The sequence below is a fragment of the Pararge aegeria genome, chromosome 4 (assembly GCF_905163445.1).
Source record: "Pararge aegeria chromosome 4, ilParAegt1.1, whole genome shotgun sequence".
Classification (NCBI taxonomy): Eukaryota; Metazoa; Arthropoda; class Insecta; order Lepidoptera; family Nymphalidae; genus Pararge; species Pararge aegeria.
Window position 1 is genome coordinate 14,762,746 of NC_053183.1, and position 13,131 is coordinate 14,775,876.

Below are 13,131 nucleotides of genomic sequence, written 5' to 3' on the forward strand. Positions count from 1 at the left end.
TTGACTATGGATTACAAGACCCTGGGATAGATACATGAAATGGGAGAAAAATCTCTAGATTTTGGCTTTTGTTGTCAAGACATTTCTTCAGCACCAGAGCTGTGATTACAAAGGTAGTGATTTTAATCAAATGTTAGTGATAAAGAATGCGACCGATAGTTTCACATGTTTAACACGGCACAGAGCAAATTACCAAAGGGTTTCAAACCCCTTTATTTTGTCTTATCAACGCGTCTTCTATGTTCAGTATTTCACACTGACAGAAAAATTCTTCTAACGTGTCAGATTTCCTAAATATATTTTTAAAGATTTTCTGAGTTGTCCTAAAGAGAGTTCGTAAAGATTTTCTGATGGCACCATGAACACTCATGGTCACTAATCATTACTCGTAAATGCAAAAGTGTGTTTGTTTGTCCTTACTTCACGCTCTGACAAAGCAACTAATCAACTTGGTGTTTGGCATATAGTTGGTTGAAAAGACGTATTGTCGTATAAGCTACTTTTTTCCAGCAAAAGAAACGATTTATTGCCATCGAGATTTGTAAAAACGCAGGAAATAGCTAAGTGCAACAGCTAGGAGCGACTTAAATTATAAATTTGGCCTGCCACAGAGATCGAGCATCGGGGCTCGTGTACTTTAATTACTATGACCCACGAGGCAATTATAGAGACATTACCGTCGATAAAGGAGCCGAAATATCGTTCGTGTTTGAGAAAGGCGTTCGCTCTTCACCGGCCATTAACATCACGTATTCACATCTACAGAACCAAGGTCCACTCATGCTGCAATCGCTCAAACAGCACCGTCGTCGAATCCAATGCAAGCACGCGATCTAGAGTTGCGAAACCCAAGTCGCAAAGTTTGACTAGCATAGTTAAAGAGAGGGATATACACATAATGCCCTTCGATATTCCTGACTATTACGCTAATATAAGTCAAGTCAGTTTTATTATACTTATACTTTAGTTCTACTTATTTTTAAATTGTATTTTTATTAAACTTATATTTCTATATTATTAGTATTTGTATTAGCTATTTATATATTATTGCTATATATAGTTGATGTATGAATGAATGAATGAATGAATGAATGAATACACTTTTATTGTACACCACATAAACATAACAAATTAACAGTAAAAATTTAACAAAAGGTATACAATTTGGCGGCCTTATCGCTACATAGCGATCTCTTCCAGGCAACCAAAGGCGTTAAAAACAGCTCAAGAAGAGAGCTATGATGTAGTTTATGTTATGACAGAATGTTTCCATAATCATTTTCTTCTTTCATTAAGGGTTGTCTGGAGGATATCGCTTATAGCGATAAGACCGCCTTTGCGAATTTGAATTTTTCTTGGATTTCTGTTTTCAATATATATTATCTTATTCCTTAATTGTGTGCAATAAAGAATTTATCTATCTATCTTTTTGCACAAAACCGTGCTATGATAGTCTTTACTGAGTTGATCTGACCACTTGGTCTTACCATAAAACCTCCACGTGAAAAAGCTCAAAAAATGCCCACAAGAACTTAGCTGGGTATTCATTTTATTATGACCATGTTCTCTTAACAGTTATCTTATTTTTATCTTAACTAGCAAGCGACTCTATACTTACTCCTATTACAATCCACCAAATAACAATTCATAAATATTGAAGATAAGAATTTAAAAAAAAATTACAATTTAATTCACCCGCCTATGGGGCTGTATCAAGATTTTGATCTATTTCACAATAGTGTCACGTAACTGCCTCTTCGGTCTAGTACTCGTAGTTAGCATGCTCAAGAAGGGACCTCGAAATCCTGGGTTCGATTCCTGGGTTGGAACAAGATTCGTTTTTGTATCTACCCCCTTGCCTCGGAGAGCACGCTTAGATATCGGTTATTATCACTGACAAGTGATAACAATCGTTAAAGCCCACCAACTAGCATTAGAGCAGCGTGGTGTTCCTATGCTCTCAAAACCTCCCTTCCATGAGAGGGGAAGTCTGTGCCCAGCAGATGAACTTCAATAGGCTGATACTATGTTTTAACTTATAGAGTATAGTAGTAGCAAAATAGTGCAATTATTTACCACAAATATCACAATGAACGGTTTAGCACTATTTTTAGATATTTCAAATCAATTTCATTTTAGATTTGTGCGCAGGGCAATTGACACCATTTATCTTGTTTAATATAGAAGAAGTAATTTGCTACTCCCGAGGTCAAGGCTAGTGTGACACAAAATGAGCAGCAGCAGCAAACAGCACCTGATTATGTTCAACATAAGAAAGAAAGAAGTTACCCAGCGACTTCAACGCGAACTGAGAACAATGAAGCTGCATTTTTAACTCCTGTTAACGATAGTGTCCAAACTTTGGACCATTCGATCAACCTTGTAAGTTATTTATCATTTTTATGATGTTGCACATAATCAAAATTTTATATCAAGGATTTTTACTCAATAACTGCGAGTAGAAGGTAATTTTTTTCGTAAAGTTTACTGGTCGTGAGGCATATAATTTGCTGGACAATTTAGACAATGTTGCAACCGCAAGATTCATTATAAAGACTTTTTATAAAGCATCTTTGATATGATATCATCAGTGAATTACGAGTATATACTAAGGATTTGACCATCAATTTAATTAATTTTAATAAATTCAAAAATAACATTATTTATTAATCAACTGTTGTATATTTTCAGAACAAGAACTCTGAATATCCCTTATTCGTGAAAATCGTTCGTGTATAAAATTAAAAGAGCATTAATAGCTTTGTCATTTTGTAAATGTAAAAAATTAATGTGGAAAATTAAAAAAAATAACAACAAACAATACAGCACTTTATTTACAAAACTTAAATCATTTATTTACAAAAGATATGGCAAAATAATCATAACATTAATTAGGTACACCATACGAGGTAGATGGTGGGGTTCGTAAGAAACCAATATTGCTAGTTGAACCAATTGATTGACTGCCTTGATATGACGAACTAGAACTTGAAGCTGATCCTTGAGATAACTGTAAATTCTGTCCTCTAGACAAACTTTCTACAGGGGAATTTTGTACGAACGATAAGATTTCAAGGCTGGGTTGAACATTGCCTAAGGACACTCCTGATACTAGGGACTGGTATCCTGCGTTTTTAGCTATTGATTGCTCGTTGTCTCTTAATATATTTTGTACTCTGGTAATAACCGTATCGTCAAGTGGTCCATTAAATTGACCTTGGGAATTGTATTGGTTAGAATCCGCCTGGTAGCTGGATTGTTGAGGTATCGATTGTATTGATTGTGATGAAAAACGTGCGTTGTACTGTTGCTGCGATTGTTGGGATGAGTATTGGTTTTGTTGTTGTTGATAATATTGCTGAAGGTTGGGTTGGTAGATGGGTTGTTGAGGGATTATAGGAGATAGGTTACGAATAGGTGGTACTCCAAAACTCGCGCGAGGTTGTGCAATTAATTGCGGTTGGGGTATCAGTTGCTGTTGGGGTATTGATTGCTGTTGGCGGATGGGTTGTTGTTGAGGTATGGGTAGTAATTCGGGGATTTGTTGAGGTTGTGACTGCTGCGTTGGTTGTGGTTGTGGTGGACCATAAGATGAACTGGATATAGATGTTGGTGTAGGTTGAGGCTGTGGGATTGTCTGTGGTTGTGGGGATGGTTGTGGGGATGGTTGTGGAGATGGTTGTGATTGCGGAGGGCCATAAGATGGACTGGGTTCAGGAATTGATAATGGTTGTGGTGACGGCTGAGGGGACGTTTGCGGTGATGTTTGCGGTATTAACACAGTAGGAGTAGGTTGAGGCAATGATGAAGGGCCGTATGAAGAACTAATTTGGGGAGTCGATGTTGGTTGAGGTTGCGTAGATGACTGCTGTTCTGGTTGGAAGGTTGACAGAGTTGGTGATATAAAAAGCGGCTGTGGTTGTGGTTGTGGTTGGGTTGATGACTGTGGTTGTGGTGACGATTGTGGTTCCGGTTGCAAAGTTGATTGCGGCTGTGATAAGAACGGTGATAACGAAGAGGATTGCTGAAGTGGTTGGAAGGTCGGTTGCGCTGGTGTTATGGTTATCGTTTGTGCAGTTGGTACGGACTGAACAAGGGCTGATGATCTTACATCGATAGGTGGGTATTCAGGTTTAGGCTGCGGTTGCGGTTGTGGTTGTGGTTGTGGTTGGGGATAGTTATAACCAGGCTGTGCTTGGGGTTGTGGTTGCGGTAGTGGATAATTGTAATTATTCTGTTGTTGTTGTTGCAGTTGCGGTTGAGGATAGTTGTAGCCGTTTTGTTGTTGTTGTTGTAGCAGTTGTGGTCGGAAATGCTGTTGAGGGTAATTGTAACCAAATTGCGGTTGTTGTTGTATTTGTGGCCTTGGCTGTATATAGTTATAGCCAAGTTGCTGCCTTTGTGATTGTTGGTAGTTGTAACCAGATTGAGCTTGTAGTTGCGGTTGTGGGTAGTTGTAACCAGATTGCGATTGTCCCTGCTGTGGGAATGGGTTAAAGGAATTGTACCGCGGCTCGGCAACCGCGGTGATAACCAACGCGAGTAGTACTACCTGCCAACAATAAAGAAATACTTATGATAAAAATAATTTTAAAGATACACTTTCCAAGTGACTTAATCCCATCACTTTTTCAAGCAGTTTTATTTTAACATTGTTGACATTTTTTATTAGAATTCATGTAACATTTCATAATTTTAATAAAAGAACGTCAAAATATGTCCAATAAAAGTAAAATATCGTATAATAATATAGAGAGCGCTGTGGTCCTATTTATAATTTCTGAATTTTCCCTGGTCTGGACTGGTGGGAGGCTTAGGCCGTGGCGAGTTACAATTCTATCTTCAAAGACGTGCCTAGAAAAAAACTCGATTCCCTGAAGTTGGGCAAAGAATACTTTTTATTCCAAAAAAGTCCCGGGTGACCATGTTTGTCGGACTTAATCACATGGCCTTTTTCAGGTGTATGCTCTGCTTCAATGGTAAACTCATAATTTTTAAAGTTTAAACAATGATTGCTATCACCAGGAGGAGGTAGGACATATGATTTTGTTTATCCCGGGAATACCCCGGTCGCGACAGGATTGTGGTTGTTGCGATAAGTGTTGGTTTTGTCGCTGTGTATAATATTCCTGAAAGTAAGATTGGTACATGGGGTTTAGGAATCATAGGAATTATAGAGACGAGTTACGAATAAGCGGTAGTCCAAAACATGCAAAAGGTCTTAATTGCGGTTGGTGTATCAGTTTCTTAAGGGGTATTTTGTACGGAAAAATGCGTTAAAAGTGGCGGGAACTAGCGTAAGTTAGTAAAATGAATGGCAGAATATGGCGTGCTGAAGTGGTGAGATATATTATTCTGTCAATGATGACCTTAAACTCCGCGCAGATGAGCGGCCTTTCTCCTAATAAAAACTTAATTATCTGTAGCCTTAGTACAAGACAAGTCGTTTTCGAGTATGGAAATACTCAAAACATCAGAGTAAAATTTTATTAGAAGCCTATAACTCTTTGCCTCGGACGGAGGTTTTGACGAAACAGAAGTACAGAATTTGCGATTCTAAAAAGGGTTTATTAGGTACATTTTACTTTGACGATACAGAGTTTGATATGCGAAAACGCTCGATTGCTGCGATGAGCGAGTAAATCATGTACTAAGGCTACTCGACTGAGTCTTCGACTGAAATGTTGAATTATGATCATAAATTAAACTTGACTTAGCAAATTTAATTGGACAACTTATTAATTGCTTCATAGCAATATATATGTGTTTGCTAATATTATTGCAAAAGTGTGTTTGTTAATTTGTTTACTTTCACGCAGCGACGTGTCTACGGTTTAGCACTGCAAAGTAATACCTAATGGATTGGAGAGAAAAATGGGCTACTATTCATTCTGGAACAAGGGGTCCTGTTGGACAGATTTAAAGCTCAATTATATTATTATTTGTACGTACTAAATTGGCGGAAATGATATTTATGATACTAGCTTTTGCCCACGACTTCATACGCGTTAATCTTTGCAAAACTCCACGAAAATCCTTTACCCGGAATAAAGTGAGCTTTTTTGAGATGAAAATTATCTCTACGCAAAATTTCCGCAATAGGTAACAAAGGCAAGTTCTAATACCGCGAGAGGGATCTTGTATTCTAGACATTCTAGGCATGAATAAATCTCTACCTATCTAATAATGAAAACTTTTATAAAACTAAGCTCCTGCAACCAAATAATGACAACGACATGTACCTCTAACTTTAAATTCAAATTCAAATTCAAAAATGTTTTATTAGACCTTATCAGAGGCACTTATGAAGCGTTCATACATTTAATATATTAACACTAATGTTAGGTGTTGGTGAACACTGAATTCGTTAACTTAAACTAGGAGGGTTCCATACTTACCCTGGTCTAAGAAGAGCCCACAACAAACTTAGCCAGGTTTTTTTTTTATTATCACCATCTCACACTCGAGTTAATGTTTCATAAAGTTAGAGCAATTCAGATTTTGAATTAAAGAGCTATGTAGCGGCGGAAAAAAAAATGTGAAAACCTGCATGGCTAAGAGTTCTGCGTAATGTTCTCAACGCCGCGCGGCGTGTGAAGTCTACTAATCCGCACTGGGCCACCATGGTGGATTACGGCCTTAACCCTTCTCATTCCGTGCCCTATAGTGGGCCGGTTCTTAGTCGTTAGTCTTGACTGACTGCTCGTGGTCGTCATATGGATATTATGGCTTTACTTGCTCATTCACATAGTAGTGGTCCGGTATTGGGTCGATAAAAATGATTGCAACCTGGTATTTGATATACCTACCTATATAATGATTGGAAGATTTGTAAATTCTTGCAACAAATTTGGAATTTGGAAACCTAAACACTCTTATGCAACACCGTTTATTTCGTTCTTTTTTATTTTAACGAGTGTTTTATAACGCCGCCAAATCACTGCACTGATTTTGATTACACTGTAAATGTCAAGCTCAATAACATCAATTGAGACCAATGCTCTGTACCGCATAAGTGCTGGTAAATAAAATTAGCCAATTTATCATGCTATACAGGCAAATATCAATAGTCCTGGGTTCAATGCCCGAGAAGTCAATAAAAATATAAATAATTGCAACACCTTATAGAAATAGTTTGTATACTCGGACTTAAATGCGATGATCTCAGGAACTGCTAATCCGATTTGTAAAACTCTTTCAGTGTTATATATAGGTGCCATAGATCTTAGCGTGTGTTTCACGCTAAGATCTATGGCACCAAGGAATAATGTTTCAAATTCAGGGATTTATTTCCTTTTGAGAGCTTCCGCTGCGTGCGGCGAAACTTTAACCGTTAACGCAAAACGGTTAAAGTTTCTATTAAAATCATGTATGACAAAATAGTTGTCTTTTAAAAGTTCTTAAAAAAATCCGCGATAGCATCTGTCAATATTTTAAGGTTGACACGGACGAAGTCGCGAGGGATTGCTAGTAATAAATATAAATAGAGAGCACGTCCAGCTAACTCCTTATTGTAGAACTGAAACCCGACTTCAGATAAATTAAATCCTTATAGAAATCTAAAACTCTGCTCCTGAATCCTGATTAACATCAAAGATTTTTAGGAAGGTACTCATTAGAAAATTTGTCATAGCGGTAAAGCTAAGACAATTACTTTAGCACCTTCCCACCCAGCTGACGATGTAAAAAGCTACGCTCGAAGTAAGTATTTCTACGTACTCTAATCAGATATTACTGGATCTATAAGTGTGTTGTGTGTCCTGTACCGAAAAACCTACCATTGGTAGAGTCCCAATTAACTGAACGGATGTCAATAAACAAGTCGCAGGAATTTAGCAATATTTAGCATTGGACGGCGATCAGATAGGATGTAGGCTTTTCGTTAACTGTCACTACCAACTATTTATATTTACGAAATGAACAGAGCATATTTGTGCGAAATAAAAAAAACTATATCATAAGGATGCAAATCTTATTAATACGTTTACTTTATCTGGCAAATGCGACGGTCGGATGCAAGTCGCGAAGTATAATACGAGTATGTCTGTCATATGAAGCAATACCCGAATATTTAAGTATAAAACCTCAGGTCGAAATGCACAATTAAAAGCGATAAAGATTGCTATTTTACATTCATTTTGCTAGCCACTTGCTCAACAAATAACACAATGTGAATATTTTGTATTTAAGCGAATTGTAAACTTCCCTTTCGTGGAGATAGAATGACGTGTATTTTCACACGAAAATATAATTATGGAGCTTTTATAAAAAGCGCACGCTGTGAATTGCCGCGACACGTGCTTGCTAATTTACGAAACGATGAATTATCAAATTAACATTTCGAATGTTACTTCATTTAATTTGTTAACTGTTAAACTGCTTCATTTAATTGAAATGTTAAACTGGGTGTTTCTCACACTTTTACTGGGTTGTCCTCGTAGAAGCACGAGGGCTATGAGTATATCCTTTTGCGCATTGGCCTTTTGACCTTCCGAAAAGTACACTCGGGTTAATAATAAAAGAATTATTGTAAGTGGTTTACAAATGAAATTAGAATTTTATAATAATAACCAGCTAACCATTTAACGACCAGACCCGGAATACATAGTGGCAGAGAACCGATAGACGTTGGGGTTACAAGGTGCTAGAATGGCGACCTTGCCGGTGTAAACGCAGCGTTGGTAGACCCCCGAGGTGGACTGATGACATTAACCGAGTCGCAAGGAACCGCTGGACCCATGCAGCACAAGAACGTAGTATTTGGAACTCCCTACCAAAGACCTATGTATCCTTTTCTTAATGTTCCCTGTTCATAAGAATAGCGCAACTAACGTACTCTTCGATTCGACTTTGGATTATATTGATTGTTAATTTCTGGCGTTATATGAAAGCGCCAGGTAGGATATTGGAAGCTAACCTAACCTAATCTCGGAACGGAACTAAATATTGACGGTGAAGATTTGCCTGCAATGTGGCTTATATATGGCCTTTCTTCTGTTTCAGATAAGACCGTTATACATATCTGCTAACTTTATCTTTTTTTTCTTATTCTTGTGCTAAGTTATAATGCGCTCGATGCCGTTAAATTAAACAAATACCTCTAATCGGTTGTTACACGTTATCGTATCGGAATGCTTTGCTGCACGAATCTGTAGATAGCTGGCTAGCTACCAACTAGCCAGCTAGTTTTTTACCTGACCAAACCAGAGACGATTCAGGAATTATAAATTCCCAAATTGATTGCTAAGTCACTTAGTCTTTATAAAGACTGAAGAAATTATAAATTGCGAAGTATTTACAGAGATTTCCTGTTTTTTGCGGATTATGGCAAAATTAGCTTAAGCGTTCATTGTACTTCAAAATTGGTAAAAACCCATCTAGTTATTGACTTGGGTCAACGATTTTTAACCAGTACTGATATGCGCCATCGCTACTGTAATTTATTTGACTTTCTTATGAAAAACGGATGATCCGCTTAGTGTGGAGTATAAAGATTGAAGAAATTATAAATTACACCCTACAGATTCTCCTGTTTTTGATTTTTTTTTGAATTTTGAATTTTGATTGTCTTTGTTTAGATTTGAACCCAAGACACTAGTATGATATCACAAATCCATAACGACACACTAAACACAACACTGTTTGCTTAAACATTAGGAAAGTCGCGTCCGCCATTTAAAACTAACAAGTTTACACATTTTCACTTTTTCGTCCGTTACTCACCGCGTTCATGTCTCTAGGTTACCGAGGTCAGTGTGCGATGTAAACAGATAAATCTCTGTTATATACTCCACCACTACTTGCTCATCAATAAGCCATCAATGGTTACGCAAATGCTAGGCAAAGTCAATAGTTCACGTACGCTAGATCAAAAGACGAGCGCGCTCTTCAGATATTAAACTATGTATGGATCAAAATATAGCGATTGTTGAAATCAAAATATGACTTTAATCCAATCAAACTGATACTAAATATGAATGTGAAAGGTTTTGGTGATGTTTTGCTACCGGTGAGTTGAGCACGTTTGGATGTTTTACTCATTCACTTGTAAACATTGTTAGACCGTGGATTAATCAAATGTGTAGGTACTGTATCAGTAGGAGAGTATTTTTTTGATACATCAATATAGGCATAATAATACCAAAGCCATAGCTAATTAATCAAAATATTCCATACAGATAAGAACGAACGGTTTAAAAGATATTAGGTATATAAACTAAACTAAATTGACATGTCTAAATATAGTTTTATCCTTTTCCATCAGTAGATACGTGTAGACCCTAAAAATAGAGCTATTGATTTGATATGTTCTATTAATATGTTACTGTCGTGTATACCTGTCAATTATAGTTTAGTTAAGATATTTGTGTGAAATAGAATCGGCACCAATTTTCAAATTATTTCCCAAAACTGAGCCTAAAGCAACATATGCCTTATGACTTGTGTTTGTCGTTTAAGTTTCCGACACAACGAGGTTGGTAAATTTGATCGCATTCCAGAGTTGAATGCTAGGCTATTTATTCTGAGTATAGGGTTTGGATAGCGCGCATTGTAGTGTTTAATGGGAAGCATTTTTTTTGGTAATAGACTTTCGATAACGCAATTTAGGGTTATCAAAATAATGAGCTGCTTTAAGTCGTCTTTGTAACCGGTTTGTTACAACTGTTTAAAGGGAATCAAGAAATATAGTCCATAAACGACTTGAATTTACTATATATCTACCTAAAACCCATAAATCTACTAATCGACTAATCCCTATCCCTACTATCCCTACTAATATTATAAATGTCAATGTAAGTTTGTTTGTTACGCTTGGAAGTGTTAGAAGTAATATAGGATACTTTTTATTGCGACATTAAGCTCGGTTCCTTTCGGAGAGGGGATGAAAGTGTTTGACGATTTTAAACCATAACTTCGACAAATTATAACCAATTAAAATAATTATTTTTGTACTATAGAGGTTATACCTAATATGTGTTTAATTTTTCTCAAACTTTGTGTAGATCTGAAGAATGTGATTGGAGATAAAGGACAGAACTCCTCAGCGGACAGCAGAAAACCCCTCATTTAAGGCTTAGCGATACTGAATACTTTAAATTTTTTAGAACTACAACTGAATTGAATGCCTCATCAAAAAACAAAATCAAACGCAGACGAAGTGGCGGGCAACAGCTAGTACAAGATGAAATCGCTGCTTTTACGGCATACCTTCATACTATGTGACAAATATTGTACAAGGGAAACTAAAATGGAGACTATAAATCTACTTAACTATTGAAATACGATGAAATCGCTGCTTTGTTATCATACATACTTTAAAGTAAATATTAGAACATGGTTTAGAATATTAAACGGTTCAGATACTGGGTAAGAATGTGTTGTGAAATACTGTTTTAAATGGCTGTAGAAATACTGAGAAAAGTCGAGTGATAAGCTCACTGTATACAGGCTTTATTTGTCGAGAGCCTTCGCCTCAATGGATAAGTCCACGCGTGTCGTAATTCACACAACCACAATAATAGCTAATACGCCTGGAGCGTTGCGGCGTGGTGTGACAACGCAATGCGTTCTTCATAAAAAAGATACTAATCATTCAAATTATATTAGTTTATTCAGATGCGCGTTTTTCGTTATCCGATTCGATGTTTTGAATTCGATATCGGAGAATATAACTGATTTGAATTATTGATCTCGTCTTTTTTTATACCGAATATCTACTATTTAATATACTGTTTTCAATGCCAATTTGTTGATGTGCGTGAATCTTACAAATAACATCTATTACATATTCTAGAAAAGACGTCCAATAAAGCGTTTGCCTTCTGGCAGCCCCAGCAGCGGTTCCTTTATTCTGTTGGCATGACGCTGAATTACTTCATAATAAAATGAACCTGTGTGATCTATCTCTGTACGTTTTCACACCGCTTCAGTTGTTTCAGATCCATATAGACTAACACCTGAAATTATTGAATTCAAATTCAAATACAAAATTTCTTAATTCATGTAGGCCTATCACAGGCACTTATGAAGCAGACAATGATGTAAACATATATGTATGAACATATATGTTTACATAATTGTAAGGCGATGGTTATAACTTCGTTCGCCAGCTTAAACCTAAAGCTACGAGGGTTCCAAATGCGCCCTGGTCTAAGAAGAGCCCACAACAAACTTAGCCGGGTAATTTTTTTTTTAGTTATCACCATCTCACTGTAAATTTATATTAAGCTATGAAGTTGGAGCAAATCACACCCAAGCTTTTTTATCGTTTAAAATCAATCTTGTCCACAATCTTTAGGTGACTATGGAATTGAGTATTGCTATCCTTTTCCTACTCTTCCCTGTCAATAAATTCCTACTTTCCCTGTTAAAAATATAATATATAGATAACTAAATGAAATCTGCCATCTTAAGAATTTACATTAAATTTATTATTATTTTCGGGCGTATCGCTACATTCGTAAAAATAATCTAACTAATTATATACAGCTCGGCATCCATCGATAATACCGATATCGAATCGGATAATGTGGAAAAGTTCTTGCGCACGCGAGAAAAATCCCTTGACTTTTGGCAACAACGCAACATTTGGTGTAAATTGGCTTGAACGGGCACATCCCTATTAAGCCTGTATCAGCTTAACAGTGGATAGAGATTGCAAACAATTAGGTAAGAGTGAAATTTGAACTACTGACACAGAGTTGACACCTGAGTTTACACCTTTGTGTACTTCAGGCTTTGTGGGTCGTAGAATACGATCTTGGGCAATAGTTTTGCTGCTTGACCTTTTAAGTGTTTCCATATATCATCTACGCATGTTTGGTTATGTTTCATTTTAGGCTATGCTACCGTGATGTGTTGAAGGATTTTGTTTTACACGCCTCTGGCTAAGAGATGATCGCTCGATCTCACTTAGCTATTTTTAAAATCGCGCTATATGATATGGTGTGAATAGAAAATCGATATTTGACGAATAGAAGGACATGTTTAATTTAAAAGCTTCTTCGAAACTGCTTCGAAAACACAAATTGCATAACCGTATTGGTAAAGGATGTATTGCTGAGATATTTCTTGTAGATAAATTGATTTTATATTAATGGTAAATAAATTTACACCAGTTCTGTTTTTTCA

At 36.6% G+C, this 13,131-nt stretch overlaps 1 protein-coding gene across 1 annotated transcript; it reads right to left on the bottom strand.

Moving 5' to 3' along the window:
- Positions 1 to 2,876: 2,876 nt before the first annotated feature.
- On the bottom strand, positions 2,877 to 9,815 carry LOC120637948 (mediator of RNA polymerase II transcription subunit 15-like). Its single transcript, XM_039910037.1, has 2 exons — positions 9,724 to 9,815; positions 2,877 to 4,552 (listed from the first exon to the last, which is right to left on the bottom strand). Exons 1-2 carry the CDS (start codon positions 9,730 to 9,732, stop codon positions 2,888 to 2,890), a joined length of 1,674 nt encoding a protein of 557 aa, XP_039765971.1. The 5' UTR covers positions 9,733 to 9,815; the 3' UTR covers positions 2,877 to 2,887.
- Between the last annotated feature and the right edge of the window lie 3,316 nt (positions 9,816 to 13,131).